This window comes from Malaya genurostris, chromosome 3, assembly GCF_030247185.1.
Source record: "Malaya genurostris strain Urasoe2022 chromosome 3, Malgen_1.1, whole genome shotgun sequence".
Classification (NCBI taxonomy): Eukaryota; Metazoa; Arthropoda; class Insecta; order Diptera; family Culicidae; genus Malaya; species Malaya genurostris.
In genome coordinates this window covers 182,146,424-182,174,249 of record NC_080572.1, presented here as the reverse complement: position 1 = coordinate 182,174,249, position 27,826 = coordinate 182,146,424, and the positions used below count along the sequence as shown (strand labels likewise).

The following is a 27,826-nucleotide window of genomic DNA, read 5'->3' as shown; positions in this document are numbered from 1 at the left end:
AAACTGCGGCCCATTTCAAAATTTGACGGACGGAGAGTTGTTTGGGTTTATTTCCCACTGGCAATGATTTCAACTAAAGAATTCTGCAAAAAATGTTCAAAACGACGAATGTAACAATGAGAGATTCTCTTTGTTTACTTTCTCTTTCGATTATTACGGTACTCTTAGCAATCCTTCCCTCCAATTATTTACCGATGATAATAACTAAGGCTATTATCTGTACTGAAGAAATTACCGAAAAAAGCAGGCATATTTCGCCATAAGAGAAAGTAAACAAAGAGAGTCTCTCATTGTTACATTCGTCGTTTTGAACATTTCATACAGAATTAATATTAGAATTTTCATTGCAAGATTTTTTTTCAGTGTCGGAAAATAACCATCGCTCTGTCAAATTAACCGCTCAAGTGTCAGAATTTAACCAAAGTTAAAATTAACCGCGAAATCACTTTCGGTGAAACCCTCATCGAGTAAACACGTCGTATCGTGTTAGTGCGGTGAAAATTCGAGTATTTGGTGAGAAAGAAAGGATTTTCATCCGTACTTCAGTGACTCCACGTTGTCACATAGCGAGGGTCTCACTTGTAGTTACTGTGGAGCACTCACCAAAAATTACATATAATAAAGATAGAATAGTTTTGTGTTTATTTTCCCTGGTATGATTGAACCATCGCTACCAATATTTTATAGTAACCTATTGCATAATGGACTTCAAGTTTCATTAAACTTTCTGCGAACAAACATGGTAACTTCTAAAAAAACAAGGGGTGCGTTTTACCTCGGGGTGCATTTTACCCCATCTTCCCCTAGCTGACTATCGAGTCGGATGCATTAACTAAAACATCTATTGAAACACCATTTTAGTATTTCAATAGTACACCATTGAAAACCCGATTTGAATTGGATAATGTTTTCATGAGCCAATCACAGTATGCCATAATGATGTCATCCTCTTGATTACACGACAGTTTTGATCGTTGTTTCACACCTCGCATTTCATTCAGTAGCATTTCTGCTTCGGCTGGTATAAGAAGTCATTCAGGGGTTAGCCAAATTTTGTGCTAGGGCACATAACCGATTTTGATATGTTTACGTTTCGTCTTTGACTCATCAACTTTACGTCTGCTTAGTGGTTCAAATTGAACTGCCAAGTTTTGCATAAAGCAGTTCAATTTGAACTGCTATGCACTGATGAGTCAAAGACGAAACGTAAACATATCGGTATAAGAAGGTTTCGTGTCATGCATGAAAAAATACCTCACCGTTCTACACAGTATGAACTTTCGCACAAAACAGAATCAATAAACATATGCCCTATCATATTTTGTTGCTCAGTCAACGTATGCCTTCATGCAGAGCGGATCGGTGAATTATTCGCTTTGTCGTTAGCTCGATGAATACGATAATTCGATAATACCGACAGAGAAGGTTATTTGTGCACATTAACAAGTGAATAATCTAAGGGTTGATTTTATGTTTCGTTCGCGAATTAGTAAATCGCATCCATAACATAAGAACCAGTGCATTTTTAATGTCATCGTGATCGATCGTGTCTCGTTCACAACCCTGTATTTGTCTATTTCTTTTTGTTCTTATCTAGCGTACTTCCAAAGCCGGTAACTGATTTTTTGCAGTATCTTATTATATTTTCTTTAAATTAGTTTTATTATTCACATAAGTAAATACTTGCTTTTTCCTCATACAGGTGTATTTTACTTTTTATCTGGGTTTGCTCAATTTTTTTAAGTAAGTTTACAGTGTCATTTTCCTTAATTTATTTAATAAACTTATTGTGAAGATATTGTTTACTATACAGCTTAGTTTATTTTCATTTACCTTTTTAATAATTTCCATTATATCTGTATATTAGTATTTTCCGTTTTCAGCTATTGATATATTCCACCTTATTCACTATAGTTTAACTGTTTCCTTCTTCTCAATCTACTTCTGTCCTAATTGATGATTTTAATGTACTTAAATACACAGTTTCTCTCATTGACATTAAAGATTTATGCATAGTTATTAATTAAATTTAAATATACACATGTATTTAAAGTGCTAGAAAAGAGTTAACAAAAAACTTTTTTACTACCATTGTTTTTTTTTTACTTTTTCCCAAGTGTACTAAGGGCATTCAAAATTCGTTTGACCCATACGCACTTCGGTCTTATCTTACTACTCTTATGAACGATTCGCTGGGCCGTTTATCACCGTAAAAGGAACCTCTCTGATGATAATGGTGAATATGTAGGTCTAGTCAACTTCTTGGAAAATTATTCTTACTAGAAAAAAAAATTATAATAATTCGGTTTATGCTTTCATACATTACAACCCGTATTGGACATATGCCGCTGAGAAGTGCCTTTTCATATCTCTCTCTCTTTCGTTCTAACTCTTTCGTTCAATAAATAAGTTTTGCGCGGAATGCGATCGTCTTGCGGGTCTACCTTGAATGTATGCGAATATCTATTTTAGCTGTGTGTTGTTTCGAATTGGTGTCACGTACTGCAAACTTCCCTGTCAGAAGATTTAATTTTCATAGTGCTTTTGTGGGTCTGATGGAGCGTAATTTCATCATAGTTTTTTTCTTCTTTAAATTTATTGATGCGAGTTCACGAGACCCTTGCAATGGGTAAAAGCGTTCGGTCAGTGTTGGTTGTTAGTGGAACTGAAGGGTTAGAGTGCGAACTAAATTTAGGAAGCGGCAACGATGGTATAAGCGAACAATGCTTCTCCTGTTGTGCGTGTTCCAGCGCTTGCACAATTACACGCGAAAGTAGATAATTATAAATAGTTTGTTATTGCAAATATTGCACAGTTTGACAAAAATTGTCCAATTTTGTTAGGAACGGATATAGAAAGTAGTGTTCAACATTCAAACTTATACCACTAACAACTACTGGGAAACGCATACGCCTGAAGAGAGTTTTCCTACGGACACAACAGTATAACTACCTATAAGACTGATCCTCGAAAGCAAACAAAACTTTAATATCACTGGGTCTATGATAACAGCTTCCTCGTTTAACTACGGCTGCAATTATGGTTATACATCTGTCAGAGTGTGAAAACATTACACAATATATTGGGTCTGATTGATTAGTTCTACAAAGTATTGCTCATCGGCGATACGATCTACCACCCTTAGTGTTGTAGCATGTTCATTACGACTGAGAATGTCAACTTTCTCGGTGACCAATTATACATATGACAATAATGAATATGGCATACATACTACAATGATTCGTTCTTCAAGGATGTGAACAATTTCCACATGGTCTCGCGTTATTTTATTTTTTTATTACATATCTTCCGGAATCTCTTAGGAATCGAACAAGCTGCTACAACGCGAGTTTCCGGTTGTGCCGGTACTGTTGTTCAACAACAGTTTATCCCTAACTTTTATTTTAGTTTCAACTGTTGGTTTAAGCTGACACCGACCTTCCAATATTCTTAACTCATTATCACTAGATCCGTTCTTCGGTGGACCTCGGCATTCAGGGATAGGCGTGCGTTTCGTGTGCAGGGACAAAACGATGAGAGGAAATTCGTTGGGTATCTAATTCGATTTATTCGATGTTTTTCTTTAGTTCTTTAAACGCGATTCTCAGATCCTTAACGTACTGGTTTGAGTACAATTCATCAAAATTTCAAAGTTTCTGCCAATGAAACAGTTTTGAATAACGTTTGAATTTTTTACTAATCTTTTTAATATATGTAGTACAACATAGTATTAAGATATGGTAAGTCATAAACGCATGGTATTTTCATCGATTTTATTACTAGTTTTGATAAAATCAGCGAATCAATTTATATCACGAAAATATAAGACTCGTTCCATATCATTGATTTACATATAAAATCAAACTAGGAAGAATACACTTCCCTGTAGGACATCGAGTTTAAGATTCAAATACGTTACCGAAAATATTTTTTTCTAACCCCGAATTTATTGTCCCACTCTGCAAAATCTAGAAACAAATCTGTTTAATGAATGTTTCTCTTGATTTTTCATTTTCCCCAATATTATCAAATTAGTTTTTATGGGAATATTTTTTTACACGCAATCAATTGTTCGAGACATCAGGCCAGGTATTGTACTTCGGTACAAAAACTAAAAGGTTTTTGGCAAACAGTATTAATTATACGTTTGTTCCGTTGTTGTTTAATGGACACTTAGCGCAAACTTATGGGGTAAATTCTAACCCTTAAAATATCAAGTTAGTATTTTTCAATCAGTTAATCAACTTTAACAAGTAGTGCCAAGTAGTTGAGAACTTGATCCACTTGAGATTCTTTCCAGACTCTTCACTAGTGCCTAGTTTGTTGTTTAGCAAGTATCCACTCATTTACCAAGCTCAGGAAAACACTTGGAACTAGCCAGCCGTTTTCCTAAACCAACACAAACATTTTAACAATTCAAAAATTGGCTGGGTAAAATTTATTAAATTCACGGTTGTTGTTAATCGATTGTGTTATTTAAACACATTCAACTAAGAGTTCATTACTTTGACTTATCAATCAGAACGTTGTTAAAAATTATAAGGAACAGCCCTACAGGATTGTTCTAACCGTTTTAGACCTTCGTAGGACTAAAGAACTATTGCAAAAATCATTCCTAACATCTGTTTTGAATATATAGGAAAGAGATTTTATCTTCCGCACAGACTTATTTGTATCTATACGATTTATGTTCGAAAATAATTCTTTGAAAACTGTTAAATGCCCTGAGAGTCTTGTGCGAGGCAAACGGCGCACAAAACAAATCCATAAACGGTTCAGTTGCTGACGAACATAGAAATCATCCCTGTGTTCAGTTCGAGCTTCGAAACTGACTCGAATTCCAACTTAATAACATTAAAACTAGGTTCGAAACTTAAGATAGAAACTGGGTCAGGTCTAGCATCAAACGAAAACGACAGAACTTTTGAGAATTTTTGATGCCCTGAAAAGGGCCATTCCGTTCGTTGGTCCAAGATCATCCAGCATTTTCCTCGAAAACGAATAATCAGCTAAATGCCGATACAAACGATTGCTTCTCGTGTTGGTTTGTTGTTCCTTTTTTTCATTACTAGAATACAATGTTGGCAGGTTAGAACTCCTAACGCTTACAACAAGTATATTCAGAACCTACTAGAAGAATCGAGTGGGCATATGAGAATATATAAAATTTGAGGAGCCACCAGTCAAGAACAAACTCTCTCTGAAGATCCATAAGATCGTTTAGTGGATTTGTTATTTATTGTTATAATTTAAAATGCACCAATGTTAATGAATTGATGGAACATACAAAACAATTTCTATTTCGCAGAATCACTTATTTTCTACCGGAAAAGTAATGTATTATTTACCTATTGAATAAGATGCATGGCATAAGATCAACTCGATACATTCCACCGCTATACAATAGAATGTACGCGAAAAGTTTTGTGGATGAGATTCATGTATGTTTTCAGGTAGAAGTAACGTGATCTATTTTTTTTAGTTTAATACCGCGACCAACAAACCAAGTTCAAATCAGTTCAGTACTGATGCTGGTTTTATGAAGGGGCTCTTCTCTTTTAAATATGAACATCACTGCACACTTTAAAGAATAAAGGCGGAGCAAACGCGTTAAAAAAAATTAAGAAACACATTACGGACTGTTTCTTAGTTAATTACTTTACTGCTAAACTATTGATTACAACTAAAGAAAATCCTAATCCAGTTCTTGGGAATTATTTGTAGGGTTTGAAAGAAACTGATTCATTTAAGTTCATCAATGCTAATGGCAGTTTCTTCGAAAACGAAAGCCGAATTCCGATTGAAAAGATTGTCTTTAATGCGAAGTCCCGGAAAGAAAACACATAACCAAAGTGGACTGTTTCTGGTGTTAACTATTTTACTGCTAAAGAAAATTCTATTTCATTCTTTGGAAATCGAATGTAGAGTTTTAAAAGAGCCGATTCAATGGACACAGTAGACATCAGTACAATTCCGATAAAAATGACGGCTTCTCATGCGAGGCGAACGGCGCACGAAATAATTCCCCAAAGGTCCACTTGCTGATGTGCATAGCAATCACATTGTCCACAACGATAATAAATCGCACTTTCTCCATGTTGATTACAAACCGCTACTCGGTTCAATACGAACTGTCTCTTGCCGTAGCTTTACTCTCAAAAAGTCGCATGTGGCTCGCGAGTGCTAGGAGGAAATGCAAAATAATAATTTGAATGATTAGCGTCTTATCATTAGTCTGCTATAAATTGTACTTCCTCTAACACAGACGACTGTTTTGAACGGATAAGCGACATATCAGTTGGCTAGCATTGCTTTGATTGGTCATTTCAATCAAACGAGAAACAGGAAAAGTTGTCGGTGTTATCAATATGATTCCCTGCGTTAGTTTTGTTATGAAATCCAGCCGAGAAAAGCGTCGGGCACTCTTCAAACGAGTGTTAATTCGGGATGTCAGACACGACTTAGTAAGAACTGTATAGTAATTACATACTTTTAGGTGATTGTCTGACACAAGTAAAGTTTTAACAATTTTTGGTTCGACGGAAAAAAATATTTTTCGAATTTTTACACGACCAATAAAAGCTTCACCTCTCGTATAATTTTTACGTACGATAAACACAATTAGATTTTCGTTTAGCAATGCTGGTTTAGTTTTCTGATATTTCCTTTCTGAGCGAAATTTTATTTCTATTCGGAAAAATTATAAATACTAAAAACACGTGTTCTCCAAATCATAAGAATACGATAATTTCACCGATGATGTATAGTACGAGGCACGTCTAGAAAGTGAGTGAACTGGTACTCTTACAACTGTAGGAAATACTTTTTCGAAATGTTGGCAACACTGCCGCGTAGCCTGATTCATCCCCTTTCAAAGGTTACTGTGTTGGAAACTCTTGACACAGTAACATCTCTCGCGCAAAATGTCGGTCGTATCTCTCGCCAAGTGCGAAATTCGCTCCGTCACTCGCTAACTCGTTGCTAACACATTGACGATCACCCTACTGCAGTAAACTTCACACTCTGACACGCACAACGTTCGCTAACATACCGAACGGCCAGAGTTCAGTTCTTCGCTCATTTCTCTTCCAGAGCGGTCTTCAAATGAGGTTCATGTAAACATTCAAATTGGTTCAAGATAAAAGATGAAAGACAAATTAGATAGCTGAAATATTAATTACAGAATACACATAAATTAATTGTTTCCTCCTGCACTTTTCATTTTTAACACTTTACTTCATCTAAAATTCTATTCATTTGACTTGCTCACTACCAAGAACGAAGACAATGAAGCAGCTTGACTACTGAACACTAGAAACCGAGCAAGCAAAACTTCCAATGACTAGGTCAGGGTGGCAAGTGAATTGCCGATTTCAATTTCCCGGTTTTTTTGAGATAACAATTCCAGGTTTTTGGAATAGGCTCAAATCGCCCCTGTTTAGTTTGTTTTCTAAATTTTTTATTTAAACTTTGAAAAGATATCCCATGTCCAAAAAGGATCATTGTAACAGGCCCGCTAATTGAGGATTCAATTACTTTCCAGGCATTTCGATGAATAAATAAAAAAATATTAATTATAACATGTGCGTATAAGAAAAGCATAAAGCCTTTTCCAAGTCATTCAGGGGTTTTGGTTACACGTAACCGATTTCTTCCGAGTGCACATGACTGTTTATATTATTTTTTTTGGTATACATATGATTGAAAATAAATCAATAAGGAACAACAATCCCAAAAACGGACGTTTGCCACTCGGAAAAAACAACAACAATCTTTGCTTGCAACTTCAAATCATTTTGTACAGAGCTTTCTTCGCTCCTTCCGGAAGTGAAAGTGGAAATCTCAGATCGGCGGGAAAATTATAAACGCCATAATGGCCAAGGATGGCTTTTATCGTACCAAAGAACGCTCTCTACCAACTCTTCACAATATTCCATCATTGCCATCAATAAGAGACGGATATCATATCAGCAACAAAACACCGTCATGGTTCATATAACATAGAATAGACGCCAGTGCGAGAGCGAATTTCTCTCGATGACCTGTCTGAGCATCACGGGTTAACACGCTGCTGTGGGGATTCTCTCTGAAGCAACAGACGGTCGCTTATTCTCGTTTTGCGATCCGATTCTGGGCGGTGGATAATTGCGATAAAATCATTTTACTATTGCCGTTTATTCTATCTATGTTCATATAACCTTTGTATAAGTTGTATCTATGAAAATAGATGTGAATGCCCCAGACCAGGGTTTTGAAATATTGTATACTGTAACCTAGAAAGAGAATCATCAAGTCGAATTATCTGCGATAATTATCAACTTGCGATTCTCTCTTGGTAAATTCCTCATATTGCCTCATTGCCGGACTGTGTATATTTTGTTAAGGGCTGTGAAATACTAAGAGTATGAAGTGAAGCGAAGAAATGTAGAAAAATTCTCTCACGGTTCATGCATCGAGAGACAGCGAGTTCTTGTAGCATCTTCTACCAGATTGAAAATTTTGTATACAATGTAGCAAAATATCGAGCCGCTTTCTGCCAAATTATCGGCAATCACCAACACTGATGCTGGCACAACGAATCTAACATAATATCGTCATTGCCAGTGCTTCGGCCATGGTACAATAAATTATTATATGGACATATACTGTTTAAATTATGTCGCTTGCAAGCACATCTGTTCAATGAACGATACCCTCAGATGAAGAATTATCATGCTGTGATTGTGATGAAAACCATAAAACTAATTATTAACAAAGTCATGTCAGACCAAAAATTTGAAATTTTCATGTAATAGAATTAAATTTAAAATCATTAGATGTATGTATATCTAAGATTTCGAAAAACCGTTGACTTTCTCTTTTAAAACACCATTTTTTTCTTATATATCTGTTAGTCAATAAACAATGTTTACGACTTCAATGCGTTGATGGGCAAATGAATCAAATGATAACTGTTAAAATGCACAATATATCGATCTAATCCTAATGGGATTCTAAACGCTCGTAGAGTAATCAAAAAGTATGAGTTCTTCATGATGAACTGTCCGCTAGTTTTAAACCAGTTTTATTTCCAATAGCTAAACTAACTTAAAAACTTAAAAATTTTCCCTATGTTACCTTGAGATTTTGCCATAAGTTTTGCAGGTGTTTTGAATACTTATTTAAAAATTTCATAAAAATCCAACAGAAGCATCCAAATTATCCTTATTTTTAAAAATGCGCTTTTATTATGCTGTTATTGATAACAACTTAAAAAAAACTCTGATGCTTCCTATTTGATTTAAAACTACCTGCAAGCCTCTAAAAATCGTTGGACGAGACATGGGGTGTTGGCCCAATGGACAATAAGTTATTTCAACACTTGTACTGAACATTTCGCTCAAACACAAAATTGGGTATTGTCTCTTACTCTTCGATTGTTGAAAAAAAATCATTATGCTAACAACGGTTACTCATAGGTGAGCTAGTAATATTTTTCCCGGTTTTACACTAAAATTCCCGACTTTTTCCCGGTTTTTCCCGATGAAATCAAATTCCCAACTTTTTCCCGGTTTTCCCGGTCGCTTGCCACCCTGCTAGGTACGATTATTCAACTGACGATGAATTCTGGGAGCTTCGCTTGAAAATGGCAGCAAAAGTCAAATTTCATCTTATATTATTCGATTGAAAATGGAATTTTACCGTACTGCTTGTGACACGTTAAAAAAAATTGAAAATGGCGATCCAGAATAAACGGAGAGACATGCTGACGAAAGGTTTGCTGATTACCTGCCAGACCTCACACGACCAACGCCACGAAGAAACTCCTGGACTCTTTCAGAAGGGACGTTTTGACCCACCCGCTGTAATCCTCTGATATGGCCCCTCCAAATTTTCATCTCTTCACTTTGCACACCAAGTGCAGTAGTGGGGGAATAAGTTTTCAACGGACCAGGAGGTGAAGAAGTGGACGAAAGAACTGGCACAAAATTACTTCGATGCAGGTTTAAAAGATTGATTTTGCGGCTAACCACTTCCATCGAGATTGATGGTGACTATGTCAAAAAAATATCTTACGATTTTTTTTTTAACCCCGCAAAAATTGAGTACAGACTTTTTGGACGTACCTTGTAAAGGTAAAAAATTTGCAGTATTTACAATTTTGGAGTTTTTTCCAAAACATATTCATCCCGTGAATTTCCAAAGGAATACTTCCCAATACATGGAGCAGAAATTATTTTGAAACGCTTTAGTACATCAGAAATCATTGCAGCTTTTCTCATGATCATTTTTAAATCCCATATAAAAGTAATCGTATTCAAGTGTAAGTGAATCCACTCGTTTGTGAGATTTAATTCCTTGGTCTTTCCAGATCAATTTAGAGAATGTCGCATAACATTAAGATGTAAATATCGACAGAATTATTTGTCAGTTTCCTTCTAGATGGACGTGATTGAAATGACACCGGTTAAATTTTCTATTGGTGAATGCCTCGCGATGACACCAGTAAATTTTAAGAAATAATAGCATACTTCACTTTTACTCGGTATTCAGACTGAAACGAGTCATACCGATAAGTAAGTACTACATCTCTTTAAGTTCACATTACAGTGTTAAAGATCCCAGAAGGGCAAGAATCGAAATTAATTTGAAACGAAAATTACATTACTAACAATAAAAAAGGCCTCACTAGTTGCACCTGATTTTTATTATCACAATCTCGAAAATAAAAGTTACTAAACTGAAATTCTGAATCAATTTCTAGATAGAAAAAAAAGAAGAAAAGACAACTTTTCTCTGGCCAGCAGTAAACCCAGGGAAGCAGGGTTGATACCAGCGATGGAAAACAGCTTTAAAAAAACAGTACGTTAGATGAACCCAAACCCGGCCATACCCTCTCACCGTCAAAACGCAGCCAGCCTAGCGTCATCGTGTCCCCGTGCTCATGTTTTTTTCTTATTGCCTACTGTTAATCTGGCTAATCGCGCTTACATCGAATTAAAGTTCAACCCCTGCAGATTGACCGCTCCGGTGTTCATGTTCACCGTCGTCGCATCCGGGTACCTCTGGCGCGACATCTGATGTATACCGGCAGCCGCAGCCGTCGTGAAGTCAACGTGCCGCGAATCGAGAAAACCCATCACACCCATCGGGTGAGCATGCGGAGGACACATCAATGGCGTTGCCGACGATGCTGCCACTGCAGCGGCTGCCGCAGCGGCCGCCGCAGCATTCGCATTATCACTGGCCGTCTGGTGCTGTGTCTGCTGTTGCTGCTGCTGTTGTTGCTGCTGCTGGGCGGCCTGTTGCTGTTGTGCAGCCTGCACTTGTTGCTGCTGCTGTTGTTGCTGTTGTTGCTGCTGTTGCTGGTGCTGTTGCAGCGACATGTTCAACGCGGGTGACGATAACGATGTGTCGTAGTGTTCCATGGACGCGTTTTCGTCACCGGTTGGCGTTGTCGAGGGAGGTGGCGAAATGTTCGGTTCCAGTTTTATCCTACTTTTTATGCTAGGTCGACTGATTGGATAGCCACGTTTCTTATACTCCAGCCAGAGCGTTCGATTGTTTACGCCGTACAGTCGGGCAGCTTTGCAGAAACCAATACCACCGAATCGGACCGCTTCGAGTGCTCGCAGGAAATTTTCATCACCCTGTGGATTGACGGATCGTTTCCGCTTGACTGGCTGAATTGTCGTCGTCCCGCTCGCACTGGTCGTTCCGATTGGGGACTGGTTTGCGTTGGTACCCTGACTGTACACACTGTGAACCATTGCGGCAGCCACCGTCTCGTTGCCACCCTGTGGCGAAGTGGGTGTTGAGATGTTGGACGAGTAGCTGTTGACCATATTGTTCGGATTGACCGAGATAATTTGCGGCGAGAAAGGATGCTGGTAGATTTGTACTGGCGTCGTTGGTTGCGGCGTCGGTGCGTTCGAGTTAGTCGTTGACGCATTGGACAGTGGATTACTGCTGTTGCTGTTGTTGTTGCCACCGTTGCCGGCATTGTTCAACGACTGATTATCACTTTGCTGCTGTTGCTGCGCTTGATGGTGCTGGGCTGCAGCGGCGGCTGCTGCCACTGCCGCTGCCTGCTGTTGGGCCTGGGCTTGCTGACTAGCCGCCGCAGCTGCCTGGGCAGCCTGCTGCTGCTGATGGTGGTGCTGCTGGGCCGCCGCATGCTGCTGTGCCTGAGCTTGCGCTTGGTGCTGCTGGAGACCCAAGTTTGTCTGACACGACGCGATACCAAACCTCGAATAATTCGTATCGATTACCGTCCATTGCCCACCTGGGAACGGGAAAGAAGGAACAAGAGAGCTTGATTATTATTTGCTTTTTTTTTTGTTTATTGAATGTCAGTTCATAGGAATCATGTGAAATTTTTGTTTGTCTTCTACGATGCACCAAGTGATACCATTACAAAGTAGCAGATAGTTTGAAATACTACTGGAAAAACAGTACCAAAAAATTGAACGAAAACATTAAATCAATCTACAGTGAAAGCTTTTGCAGTCCATGCCATTGCACTCGAGAATGTCCGCTAGTTTGAATTTTGTTTCGTCTCTGTCCCCGATTGTCTTTGGGAGTTATAACACTTGACAAACGGTGAGGGAGCTCACGATTTTGCGACCGAGGGAATTGATTTTTTATGTCTATATTAATCCGGTGCGCGTGTGTAAGCTTATATACAGTGGGACCGCGCGTGAAACAAAAGCTATCATCAGTCGAGCAAAATTCGAACCGGGGCTATTCGCGTAATTAGCAGGTAGTGTACACACACGCCGAAAAAAAAACAATATGGCAGGAAGGGCTGCTCTCTCCGTAAACTAATGAGAATTTTAAAAAAATGAAAATTTGTTTCAAGTCTCGCACGGATCGTTCAACTTTTTGATTAATTAATCGATATTTTTTAATATTCCCATCCTTCTTTCAAGCAGCGCTCTACCCGCCACCCCAGGCAATTGGCGAAATTGAACGTCCAGAATAAAAATCAAATAAAAAAAAAACAAATAAAAACCGAGCTCTCTTTCTGTCTGTTTGTCTCTCTCTCTCTCCCTCCGATGATCCGGTTCACCGTCGTGGAAGTTGTGAGTGGAGACATGAGGTTAGGTTCTTTTCCCAGGTGGAGTAGAAGTTTTTGTTGTTTTTGTTCGAGCGAGCACTGAAAGGATTCCAAAACAGGACGAATACAAGGTGTTGTGACCGCACCGCAAGGAGCTAGCCAGGATGACACACCGTTATAGCAATGACACAATGATGAGCGTGATGAGAATAGAAGCGCATGGTAATACGATCGACGGGTCACAGCCCAATCGTTTGATAATGAGTAAATTAAGTTAACAGTTTCTTTGAAGCAATGAGCGTTGGTCACACATTTGGCACAATATATTTTATTTTGCTATCTCATTACATGTTTAGGTTATTTGAATGTTGATAAGTACAACGGTTTGCATTGTACAGAACCTATCGTATATATGTGATTTCGGCCTAAAGATGAGATGATCAGTTTTCGTATTTTTGAGAAAATGAATGTGGTCACAAGGGTGATAAGATTTATTCTCATTCCAGCTAGCAATCTTTTCAAGAAGACTTTCGTTTGGTCATTTCCCCATATAATTGAATGAAGAAAAATTATGTTTAGATCATTCAATGATAGAAATCATTTAAGTTGGAACAAATTAGAGCACTTTTGTTGGACAATTTGGAAAACTTGCCAAAACCAAAAACAAACAGACCTTCGAAAAACTTTTATCTATCTGCAGGGTAAAAATGGTTGGAAAATTCGGATGGTTGTCCGAGTGTTACCCAAAAATAGCTCTGAAAATTGAGTGTTTTTGTGATCTACAAGGATTACATTCGGACACATTTTTGGAACAGCTTTCCACGCTTTTCATGAAAAATCAACGAATTTCATATAATCGATTTCATTGTATTTTGACGATTTGGAAACAGAGTTGCCATTTTAAAAGCTGTGTTTTAACTTGAACTGTGTTGCATATTTTCGACCAAAATCTGAAAAAATCTGTGAAAAACATTTTGAAAATCTGCCATTTTTATGAAAAATTAACAAAAATCTGTAGAAATCTGTGAACTTTGATAAAATCTGTATTCTGTGAAACAGAATCTGTGTAGCAAAATAGGCAACAAAATCTGTGGTTTTATAGAACAATCTGTGAATATGGTAACCCTGTTTGGAAACACTAAATGATTTTACAACCATACGGATTTCCTTCAGTTCATTGAAAAGTTGATCTTATTCTGTGGAAAACTAAGAAAACATTACAAAACTAACATTATTCCGCGTATAAATTGAATTAGCATTCTTGTAAAATAATATGTATTTCATTTAGTACTTCCAAATCGTCAAAATACAAAGAAATCGGTTATATGAAATTCGTTGATTTTTCATGAAAAGCTTTTCCAAAAATGTGTCCGAATGTAATCCATGTAGCCAAATTGAGGTTTATTTGAAAAAGAAAAAACGTTCATATCATCGCATTATTTTTCCAAATAATTGTAAAAGATCACAAAAACACTCATCCTCCTCCGAATTTTCCAGCCATTTTCACCGAGAGAGTTGGCATCACTGGGAGTACGATGCGGTGCCTAAGTGTCGCCCTAGAAAATGTCTAATTACAATGTGTATCAAACAGTTTACAGTAAAGTGATTGATCGAAACAGTTATTTTGAGTAAAAGTGCAGCTGTGACAAGTGTGTGTTGATAAGTGAAAAGTGTTATTGATTGAATATTGCTGATTCGCGAAACTAACTAACCTCGGGTAATTTTTCAAAAGGGCAAAGCAAGTGACAGTTTCTCTTTTATCACTCTCTCTCTTTCGATTATTGTGATGTGATTAAAAAGATTTTCTTTGATATCACTATTCTGTTTGAAAGTCGAAAGTTTCGGGTATCATTTCATGAGTTGAGTGATAAACGTGGAAACCGCTTGGTAATTAATAGAAGAGAAAGTAAACAAAGAGAAACTGTCACTTGCTTATACGCCCTTTTGAAAAATTAACCGAGAAATGCTCTAGCGACGGAAACTGCGAATTTACTGTCCAAAATTAAACGATGTCAACCGATGCGAATTTATCGCCCAAAATTAAACAACGTCAACCGATTGAAGCGCCATCTGCATATCATTGTCGGTGTTATCAGATTTAGATGCAATGTGTGAAATTTAAGAAAGGAAAAAGGGGTGATTCAAACTGAAAATCAAAAATTGGTCTGCAGATAACCCATCCGCGAGTGTTTATTTTATTTTATTTTCTTAGTAGTGGTGTGTCATCTCGCGTTGTTTACAGCAATGCGAATAGAAGAAGCAGGTTACTGGTGAGATCACTCCTTAGACATACCTTATAATAAAAAAAGAACCGGAATTTTCATTTTAAAATTCCCGCGCTTGTCCAATTGGTAGGCTTTTATTCTCTCAATGTTGGCAACACTTTTATACACATTCTGTCAAATTTTGACGCATATCGTACGATTAGTTTTTGTTTGGCGTCTATACAAAGAAGTTGAAAAATTTTCGTGTGGCGATTTTTATAATGGATGAAAATTTAGAACAACGTGCGTGTTGCAAATGGATTTAAGTGTTCCGAAACGTTGAAAATGTTTGAAAAGGCCTTTGGTGAATCGTGTCTAGGAAAAACACAGGCATACGAGTGGTATAAACGCTTCAAAGGTGGTCGTACAAGCTTGGATCATGATGAGATCCCTGTCCGCCCAACAACATCTCTTACTGAAGATAACATTGAATCGGCGAAGCAAATCGTATTGCAAAATCGTACCGTTTAGAGAGATTGCTGTGTTGTTGGGCATCTCTTATGGATCAGCCGAACACATTTTAACTGATGTTTTGGGTTTGAAACGCGTCGCTTCTCGGCTGGTGCCAAAAAAGCTGAATTTCATTCAAAAACAGCGGCTCACACAGCGTTGGTTGTGTCGCAGTTTTTGGCCAAAAACTCAACCAATATCAACCAAGCACCGTACTCTCCAGATATGGCCCCTTGTGACTTTTTCCTCTTTCCCAGACTCAAATTGTCATTGCGGGGAACGTGTTTTGAGACCATAGAGACCATAAAAGAGAATTCGCTGCGTGAACTAAAGGCCATACCTTCGGCGGCCTATAAAACTTGTATGGAAAAATGGATCAAGCGTTGGCATGCATGTATTGCCGCAGAAGGAGAGTACTTTGAAGGCGATAATAAAGAAATTTATTAAAAATTTAAATTTTGCGATTTTCAATAAAATTCCGGTTCTTTTTTGATCATAAGGTATTTTTTCTTATTTACAATCTTGTTATATTTTTCCTTACTAAATATCGGGCTAGCATGGTTTGGATGAATGAAGCAGTGAAGATGAGTATACATGCTTCACGGCGTATGATATTCATGAACATACCTGCTTAATGAATCATGTCGCTTTTGAGGAAGCGTGAGCCTTGTTGCTTTATTGAAGTGGCTGTCCATGCACGAGAATAGAAGAGAGCGAACAATATTCACCTCTACTACTGTTTCGCCTTCTCTCGGTAAGAGAGAAGCTCTAGCCCCATAATTCACAGCAAGCAAATTAGCTTCACGGTGCAAGATAGTGTTGAAGATTAAATATTCAGTTTTCGCTAGCAGACTGATGACTGGCTCTTCCCAAGTAACAATTTTTGTTACGCTAGCTTGTTTGTGACTAGTTTGCAACCAGATATTTGAGTGATTGTTACTAACATCTAACCACTTGCATGACTCAAAAAGCGCAGTTTCTACTAGTTGTTAAATCGGCTAAAAATATGTTGTCGTTACGTTGTAATGCCATACTGAAATAACTTATCTTTTCATAACTTGAAAATAACTGGTTTCCAAGTAAACTAGTTGAAACTTAGTCACCATCGACACTATAAACATTGAATCCAGAATACTTTTCTATCTTCAATAAAAAAGCAGAAGAGTACTTTAAGTCACAAACTTGATACAAGGTACAAATTTCACAACGATCCAAAAATTGTCGAGCGGAATTCAATTTTACTTAACTGTTTTTTATGCGCCTTCAATCAAAATCTGTTTTTAAATATATAAAAAATAAACAAAATTATAACCCTATGTTCAGAATGCTCAAAATTATTCCAAGTAGAGTGATTTCTCATCATTTTAAATTCATATATCATGAGAACTATAATATTATCACAATCGATGTTCAATCCCTATATTATTTTCTTCGTGTTTATGACAGTACATAGAACAAAAATGACTATTCTGCCTTTCACTATTTTCGGCAAAAAGTAGTTTTGAATAAAGTAATATCCTGGTTTTATTTACGTTTCATACACTTCTTGAGACTCCATATTGTGTTCGCCATATTCAAGCCAACAAAGGTTGTTTTGTTTGCATTTTAGTTACCATAACGTTGGGAAAACTTACCGATAACTATCTGAATTGATGAAGAAATCATATGTTATAATCTTATAATATCTAAGTTATTGCTATATCAATTCACAGTAACGATTCACATATACGTTAACGTATTTATAATGGTTTCGCAACGGAAAACAAACCTTTTTTCAACTGGTAGCTAAAAACATAGCTGTGATTAAAGATATGTTAGAATCAAGTAACGATAACTTACAAATGATAGTTAGTTTAATGTTTACGTTATAAAGAAACACCGCTGTCACCTTGTTTTAACCAGTATAACATAAAACACATATTCGTGCTTTTGTTGCAACATAGTTTGGACTTTGTCGTATTAGAACTAGTTGCGGATTGCTACTTGGGTTAACTGTCGCATGTTTCTTCGAGGTCCGAATTCACATTTGTTTATACAGAATTCAAATTGTGTGCACTGCCACCGCTAGAGCGTTTATTAGAATAAAGGTTTTGCTGTAATGGGGACATGTGTTTCTCACAGCATCCACAGCTCATAGAAATACACAATGAAAATTCAATAAAAAAATTGTTCAATGCGCAATACTGATTAAAAAACTTATTTTTTATCCTACTGGTTGATTAACTATTATGCACTATTTCGATGAAACCCAATTAAACGCTATCCAGCAGGAATTTGATTTACAGAAGTAAAAAGAGTGCAGGAGCTAGTTTCTTACTAGCAGCTAGCAAACGAAGCGTTTGTTTATTTGCAGTATTTTGTGAGATCACCAGATCGCCATTGCGAATTGCTTCGCTCCTGTTACTTCTGTTTATAATATTCAAGTATTACTAAGAATTCTTACCCTCTACTAACTTGACACGAATTGAATAAGTGATATGCAACAGTTTTCGTGGCATGAAGTCATCATTAACAGCCGTTCGCGTTCGGTAGCCAGTCATCGGTCTGTTAGCGAAAACTGAATATATAATCTTCATAACTTACTAGACTCGTGAAGATTGTTAGCTTGCAATGAATTGTTTGTGAGAAGAACGACGTTCAGGATCACGAGAGAGCCAACTATATTCACGACTTCTGTGCTTCATGAAGACTCTAATACCAGCACCCTATACCAGCTGTGCATATGTGGAATATATTTGCTTCCACTAACGTTTTGTTTTTGTGGTTCTCTTTGACTGGAAAGGCGTCCTCTTTGTAAGGGGTGGAATTGTTCGCTCACAATGCAATGGAAACTATATATTCATTCACCGGTGAATGAATATTCCAAACCCTGCGTGCTAGGCTAAACTCCGTCGTTTATTTGCTCAACGTTTGATCAATGGATCTATTTTTCTTCCGGTTAAACGCTAAGTTTAAGATGCACGCGTGAAGTTTATAATCGTGCAGATATATTTTTTTCGACCATGCTTAACAAGGACGGATGTAATTATAGTTTAGACAGCGAGTCTTCCTTTTGTGTTTTTTATTTATTTTTTGGTTAGAGAGTAGATATCGACATTACTTCGTATCGCGTGAGGCGTTGTTGTTCGATTGATGATGATCCAGTGATATCTTTCTAGTATTACGGCTGTCTATTGGTACAAATAACAGAGCACAATGAATCAAATGTAGAAATTGATAGCGAACCTCCCGACAGCCGGCTGTCCGGAGTTTTACGAGTTTCGGAAGAAATTTCGTGTTCTAGTAGGGAGCACACATGAATACAAAGATAAAATTGCAACGAATTCTCGGTAGCCGGCTACCCAGAGCAATAAACACATGATAATATTATAAGTAACATTATCTACCAAGATAAATCCTGATCATTTCCTCGCCCCACTCCTTTCCTGTGACACTTGTGGTGATGCAGATAATTCCTCGGTCAATAGAAGCAACAATTGCTGAAATAACATTCCTTCCCTTCCCATATTGACCTGCATGGGCGTGGCCATCTACGTTATTGATCAGTCATGTTCTAAGTCAATTTAGGTTGCACGTTGAGCCTGATCTACGACTCACCAAGAATCATGCATTTGGTTCAATATACAATTTCAACTGATTTCTGATCAATCACGGGAAACTCACGGGCGGGCAACTAAGCTAAGCGAATTTTCCAGATATTTTACCCTGCAGATAGATACAAGTTTTTCAAACGTCTGTATGTTTTTGGTTTTGGCAAGTTTTTCAAATTTTCCATCGAATCCCGCGCGCAGGGTTCTTGGACGATGGCCTCAATCCACCACCTAGTGGCGTGAGAATGCTTTTCTCTTGTCATTCAAAAAGTTTCATTAAAACATTCATTAGAGAATGACTTCCGAAATCGATTGAAGCATCTTCGAAAAAATTTGGCGCATTGAAAAATACTGCGGTTTGTCGTTTAAGTCACATACACGATTACATATCTGGAACCGGAAATGTTCGCCATAACCCTACCACATTTTAGTTTTTGGAAATTGAAATTATTTAAAGTTTATTGAAATTCGATATCATCTGTGAGAATGTCCAAACTGAACCGTTGAAAAAACGTCTCGTTGTCTTAAAATTGCATGAAACGTTGGGATCTAGTGTAACCTAGAATTTTCGAATCATTCCGAGATTGAAATTTTTTTTTAATTCCTGAGTCGAAAAGTTTTTTAATATGAAACTAGATCTCAACGTTTCAGACAAGACAATTCACATCTAACTTTTTTTTTTTCAATTTGAAAATCTCGAATTTTTTCCTAGTTTTTTTAGCTAGCTTAACTTCTGCTTAGGGACCTTTTTCGAGATGCTTAAAATTTAGACCACTATCACTTTACGAAATTAGAAGTAACCCAAAATACTGGTACCCTAATGCACAGGCTCGAACAAATTCTTTCAAAAACATGTGTAAATTTTAAATTTGCTTTACATTGGAAACAAGAAGCTCACTACTGCCACCTGTTCGACTATTCGCCTGAATTTTTTAAAACGTTCCACTACGTTTCGGAACGATAAAAAAGTTATCCTGCCTATTATAGAAATATTCCAACTAGACCAATTTGAAAATTTCTCATGCGATTTCCATAAGTGTAAAAGACAGCTTTTTTCCACGGCGTTTAAATCACACGTGAATTCAATCGGAATAGAGCAAACATAACATTTCCAATGCTTGTACATCTCATATCGGCACTATACAATCATATCAACCTAGCTATGATGGTACGTAACTGTAGCACTTTCATGTGCTGATATCAGTGCCGTAAAATTTCATTTGATTTCATTCAATTGAAATTGACTGTACTATACTTTATACTCAATACATACACCGCTCACTGACATACTGAATGGACAACACTCAGCTCATTATCCGTTGCACCGTAAATTGAAACTCAGTTAAACCGACGTCAGTTTCGTCCTTTAAATAACAAACATCTCTTTCAATTGACTGAGAGAGCGCCTATCAAATGAGCTCCTGGTGAATATTCAGTTGACTTATGATAATAAATAAACGATAAACATGATCAATCACAGAATGTGATTCAATTTAATAGCGTCGGCGGCTGAGACAGAGAAACAGATGGGTTTATTCGCCCTTGAAACTGAGCAAGCGAAACTTCAAATGACTAGGTATGGCTATACAATTGACAATGAATTCAGTGGATCTCATTTGATTATGACCACAAAAGTCAATTGAATGATTGAAATACACTGACAGTGAAAGACCAGAAATTTCCTTTTCATCAAAACAATTTCATTCGAAAATGAAATTTTACCGCGCTGATTGATATTTCAAACATACAGGGTGAATTTTAAAAGGTACAGAATTCGATTTTCATCAAATAAAACAAAAATGGATGAAATCTTTATTGGAATCGATCAATATAATTGAATGTTTGAAGATGATTTCATGCAAATGTTGGCCGCGGCTTCGCTTTAGATTGCCCATGTGCAAGGTTCAATTTTGGCACACTCTCTACAACATATCGGCCGGTGTTTCACTTGCAGTGCTTCTGACTGATATTCACTCCAGATGCGGCAATTTTGCTTGTTGACGTATCCTTTCAACCAGAAACGAGCTTCGTCACTGAACACAATATTTCGATAAAAAAGTGGACCTTCTCCAACTTTACCAGCACCCATTCGTGAACAAACTGAACAAGTTTGACAATGACACTAGACTCGATTCACGCGTGATCTGTCAAAAACAGTGTTACCAAAAATATACCAGCAAAAAAATTCACCCTTATAACGCAATTTTTAGATTATTATACAACTTTGATGTAATACTAGTGTTATATTCAAGCCAGTTTAGTGCTATCACTCAATGCATATGACGATTTTAGTACACTAAAGTCTTTTTTACGGGGAGGATACGTACCGCACAAAAAGAAACTTCGTAACTTGGGAGATCCGTGTAAAAAAACGCGTAACTTAGGAAATCTGCGTAAACATACGCATAAAACACCACGTAAAAAATGTCAATATAATCGATTTTTATTAACCCTAGAACTCTACACCAACAAGCATCAATCAACAATGGGACTGATGTTCAACCTGTAGGAATAAATTAGCGGAACTTTCTGTGGTTTCCGAGCCCAACCAAACTTTGCTAAATAATTATAGAATATGTTTATCCAAACAAGCTTTAATCAAATTCGTGCGATGCTGGGTGGATCAATGTAACGCTTTAAAGTAGTCGGAATGACAACTGATTGTGCTCTGCAATTTAGAATCCTTCAGAATCCAAATTTTTTCAAATGATTTCAAACTATTTTATGACCGATCTTCAACTCTTGTAACATTACCAATCATATTCGATTATTTCTGATTTTATAAACATTTTTGACGACGAGCCTGTCCGTGCTAGGTGTCTTCAACATAAAAGAGGCGAGTGGGTAATATCAATAACACAACCGGATAGCAGGATATTGAATGTATAAGTTCGCATTTACCACGATCAAGATCCAGGTCTAGGTCCAGATAATGGCACTAGTCCTGGTCTAATCATACTACTTATCAATCCTGAACTTGAATCTAGACCATGATCTGGATCGGAATCTGAACCAGGGCCGGTTATATGGTAACTCTCGGGTCAGAATCACATCCACGGACGGATTCAGGATCAAAACAGTATTCTGAAACTAAACAAACTGAGACCTGGATTCTGGACCTGATTTCCGGAACTGAATTCTTAATTTAAAATCTTGAAATGGACTCTAAAACCAAAATCTCGTCCTGAATTCTAGAAAAAACAGGATCTGAATTCTAGAATCTGGATTCTAGAACTGAACCCTAAACCCGCACAGAATTCAATTCCAGTTCCAGAATTGAAGTTAAGAATTCTGTTCCAGAATCTAGGTCAAGTATTCGGGATAAGTTCCAGAATTCTGGACCTGGATTCTGGACCAGAATATTCTGGAACGGAATTCTGGAATTCAATTTAGGACTTGAATTCTGGATTTGAATTTTAGAACTGTATTCAGATCTCGAGATCTGAATTCTGAAACTGAACCTTTAAACTAAAATTGAATCCAGGACATCGGTTCCGGAACTGAGTTATGGACCTTGATTCTGAAACTATATTATAACTCTGATTTCTGGAATATTGATTTCTGAGCCTGAATTCCGGAACTGAAATTGAATTCTGGAGCTGAATCTGAGTTTCTGACCATGATTTTTTAACTGATTTCTGTAACTAAATTCTGAACCTAAATTCGCGAGCTGGATTCTCGAACTGGAACTGAATCCTAGAACTGGATTCGGGATCTGACACTGATTTCTGGATCTTAATTCTGGACCTCAATTCTGGATCTCGATTCTGAAACTTCATTCTGAATTCGCGAGCCTGGATTCTAGAACTGAATTCAAAACCTGAATTCTGCACCTAAACCCAAACCCTGTACCTCAATTCTGAAACTGAATTCTTGAAGTGAAATAAAATCTTAAAACTGGATTCTGAAACTGGAACTGAGTTCTGGACCTGGTTTCAGGAACTGAATTCGGGAACTGAAGAAGATTTCTGGATCTCGATTCTGAACCTGGATTCAGGAACTGAATTCTGGAACTAAATTCTAAACATGAATTCGAGATCTGGTTCTAAACCGAACGCGACCAATTCTAAACGTAAACTTTAACCTGGACATCAATTCTTTATTCTGGATCTCTATTCTGGAAATGAAATCTGGACCTTGACACTGCAACTGAATTCTGGAACTGAGTTCCAAACCTGAATTTTGGAACTGAAACTGAATTCTGGAACTGGAATCTGGAACTGAATTCTTCACATCAATTCTGAAACTGGAATCATAACTAGTTGGCTCAAGTGACACGTTCCTCTAGTTATTTGAAGATTTATGCCTGATTCTGAAACTAGATTGTGGAATTATTCTAGAACTGAATAAGATCTACATCATTCACGAATATCTACTGGTCACATATCAACACTATAAACAACCCGCTTATTACGGTGAAACTAGAGAGAATACTTATGAAAAGGCTATGGCACTAATACAGTGAGGTGAATACGGATAATAAATTAGTCCCGGTCAACGGAAAAGATCAGATGCCGAGGGCATTTCTTAACAGTAATTAAGACTACGATAATTTGATGATTTGTAACGATGTCGTATTTGGTTCACGTTGTCGTGTGCTGATCGCCGCAACTCTGGGAGAACCAGTCTCCAGTTGGTGGTCGACAATAACTGATGGGATGGATCTTACATGGGGATAGTCCAGATGACGTGGGTATTTATCGATCGTGGCGGAAAACACCCCCAAGCTATGAAGGCCGCATGTTGATGATCGACTGGAGCGGCCTTCCGTGGGCGATGATGACGATGTTACGGAAGAGAATGAAAGAAACATAGAGAAGTAAATGTTGTGGAAAACGTAGTAGAAAAGGAGGTATGGGAACGAAATAACTAAGAGCGACAAGTGTCGTTGGAATGGGAAGCGAAAAAGTTAGTGACATCAAAAAGATCTTGCTAGTTCCGATGAAGAAGGAGGATCGGGTGAATCGAGCGGATGTTAGTGTCGAGCCTGTAGGTGAAGAATATTTCTAGCCACAGTTGAGACATCGTCGAGGAATAGGGGGAACTTTCTGAGTAACGTATAACAGGTTACACTTATATATTAATATGTTGGAAATACTGGTATATGAGAAGCATATATGAACTATCCCGACTCGCCAACACATCCCGAACCGGAACCTCAGGCGATCTACCTCGGGCCCTAAGGGATTCCAGTAGGTCCTGATAAGCCTCGCCAACCCAACACGCTGGAGATGTGCATTAAAAAGTGTAGTGATTTGACATGAGCCGACTCACGTTCATCCCCTTGAACCAAGGTTTCGTCGACACCCTAGGGATAATGGAATGCATCCATTGTCCTAGTTCGCCATTGCTCCATGAAGTTTGGCGATATTGTATATTGCCGATACGATATTGAATAAGACCGTTCAGATAAAATTCTCAAGTGTTCCCGTATTTTCCCCGGGAAATATTGGGGGAGACCTTTCATCGTCCGGAGAGCCCCTATCGAACTTAGACTGTCCGAATATTGGGTAGTTGGAAAGATCATAACGGAGTATAGTGCTTTGATTGCCACCACGAGGCGTTCACGTTTATCATAACCGGAGAAAAATTTGGTTACGGAGGCAGATACAATCCGAAAAGTGCACTGAATTCAATTCGCCTTTCTTGAAAGCGGGCCAAATCTGCTCTTACAAGTGGCACACCTACGTTTCAAAATTCACCAGCTTGCCATCGAACTTTCCACCTATACCACCTATCTGCCTCAATGCTGGACACTGTATTACCACATCAGCGTAAACTGAAGCTTAATGGCATTCGCACCACCCCCTTCGGGAAGGCCAAAGGAAACCAACCCCGCTAGTCAAGCGAACACGGTTCCCACACCCCGTACGTGATATTTCAATCGACTACAGAAGGGTGCTGGCTGGCTGCTGGGTTTGACGGGTAGTATTTTCCCCCAATTACGAATGGGCAAATAATACCACCTCCGTCGATATCTTTTTTTTTGTTCGCCAGCGCAGATTCGGCTTGATTATGGTTAGTGGGTCGAAAAAATGTACAGATATGTCCGAATAACAAGTCCCGCATTTTTACACAATCACCGGATTGGGGGTTGGGTGATGAAAATTGTGTACCTCCTCCCTCCTTCCTTGTGCAACGGGGGTGCACTGAAAAACTAGTGTACTGTACAGCTTCCATATAATCATGACTGGATATCCAAAGGGGCCCAATAAAATAATGATTATAATAAAATAAAATTTGCACGGGACTCTGAAAGCATTATATGCTTTTTTTTTGAACGTCGATTTTTTATTAAATTTCGGCTAGGCCTAAATGTAATATATTAAATCGAGTGGGTTGTATGTGTTCGAGAATATACGGCTGCTGCTGTGGGTTTCTGAAGCATGGGAGGGGGTAAATGTCAAGCAGCATTAATTTTAAAATTTCAGCCGGGGATACCAATGCTGCAAATTGGAAACTGAAGTGATACGGCAGAAATGCTTTTCTGCTGGGAAATGATGCGGATCTGGTAACATAAAAATGTATTGATTACAAATATTCTAGGAACGAAGTAATTGCCAAGTCCATGGTAAGCCTGAAAAGTAAACAACTCACGCGATGCAATTGTTTTACATGTATCATTATAATCACAATGTGCCTGACTTGTAGTAGGTGTAGGGAATATAAACGAATGCTAAACCTAAGGGGATACCTTCAGTGATGATTAGCAACGTACCCCAGAGCTCACACGCGATGATTATTGCAACATGTCACTCACTCCGATAACTTAGTGGAACGAGAAAATGGTGCATAGATAACAACAGGTTTGCTTAGGGAAATGTCTATAATAAAAATGTGCAGAACTTCAACGATTTCAAATTGGAAAAAGTATCCGAAGCTCGAATGATCCTAAGAACGAGATAAACAATGACCACCAAATTATATAAATGACACAGTCAGCCTAGTCGAAACGTACATAATGATATACCATTACTGATTATATCATTCCCGGACGCTTTCGGTACATAACATAACCAAATATTAGCATTGTCTGCAAAGCCGTTTTTTGAGCAACATTTGTTTATTTTTCATCTTTTTTCTGTATGTTTTTCCACTAACAACCGATCATGCGCTTCCACTTTATTTTCAACGAAGGAGCACACACTAAATGGGAGTTCAATATAAGCCTCACTCAGTATGAAAACCATTCTTTTGCTTGTCGGGATCAGGAGAAATGCGTCATAGACAATTCGATTCAGCTCGTCGAGATCGTGTGTATGCTTACTGTTTTGGGAAACTAACCGTTCAGTTTGAGTTGATTTGAACAGTGACAAGTCGAAGACGGAACTAAATGAAAAAAAAATTACAGCTTTAAAATTCTATTATTGCTCTTTTGTACTAGTATTGGCTTGCTGGTCTTGAATATTGAATTCAAACAAAAAGAATTTCAAAACGCTCACTTTCACTTTACTTTTGTTTTGCATACAACACGAATGATGATGCTTTTAATGTAAGACTTTTGCGTATATGTTTGGAAATATTTCATCGACACGTGAAATATTTCGCAGACTGATGAACATACAATGTTCCAACAATTTTTGATGACAGTATAAGCTGCTAGATCGAAGATGGCGTCGAAAGAGGAGCAAGTCCGAAAAGCAATTGCGACGACACGACCTGCCTGTTATTTAATTACGAAAAATTTTAATGGATTTACCGACTGTAACGAGTAGAAGATCCTTTTCTCACGATAAGTAAAAAATGAGAGGGATACAGCCAGGAATTGAAATGTGAATGAAACCAGTTGTTTTAGATTTTTACTATATCAGTTATTGAAGTCTTTTATAAAGCGGTTTCTACTGTTTGATAAAGAGAAGTAAGTATTTAATATCTCAATTTTTCTTTTCCATCAACTGAATTTTGTTGCGGCCAGGTCTAACATTTCGACCGTAGTGGACATTATGACGCATAACCCACTGCTGAGTTGGAACAGTTGTGTTATGACAGCTCGGCGCAAACCGATGAGGAAGACATGGATATGACCTACAACGAGCTGAGCGTGGAAAGGCGACAGCGGAGTGCGCTGCGGTCAAGGGGCAAATCACTCTAAACTCTAGACAATCTCATACTAATAAACTCATGTAATTCCAAAATAATCTTCTCTAATCTCATTTAATCCCAACTAGTCTAGATAAGCTTGTGTAATTGAAAAATTAATCCAACCTAGTTTTGCCTAATCTTGTTTGGAGTGTATCTGTTATTCGAGCTCCCACGCAGAGATGCCATTTATACAGATTTTTCTGTATTATACAGATTTTTACATGCGCATACAGATTTAATACAGAGTACAGATTTTATACAGATTTTTCAAATTAAATACAGATTTATACAGATACCACAAAAAGTAAGAAAGAAATAATGAAACTTTTCCGTCTAAGCGTGTTTGATTGCCCATATTAAAATGAAATTTTTTCGTGCAGCTGTTTAATGATGAACACTGA

The 27,826-nt window shown here is 37.7% G+C and overlaps 1 protein-coding gene across 2 annotated transcripts in view; it reads right to left on the bottom strand.

Annotated features, from left to right (window-relative positions):
* LOC131438711 (protein tramtrack, alpha isoform) overlaps nucleotides 1–27,826 on the bottom strand; it is a 106,029-nt gene that overhangs the window by 13,290 nt on the left and 64,913 nt on the right. Inside the window, exon 5 of one of the 2 annotated variants that reach the window (XM_058608909.1) lies at nucleotides 1,619–12,265. The exons of the other annotated variant lie outside the window; for it this stretch is intronic. Within the exon in view, the coding sequence (XP_058464892.1) occupies nucleotides 10,968–12,265 (1,298 nt within the window). The 3' untranslated portion in view covers nucleotides 1,619–10,967. Of the gene's footprint in view, nucleotides 1–1,618; nucleotides 12,266–27,826 lie in introns of those variants that run through there. 2 annotated transcript variants of the gene reach the window in all.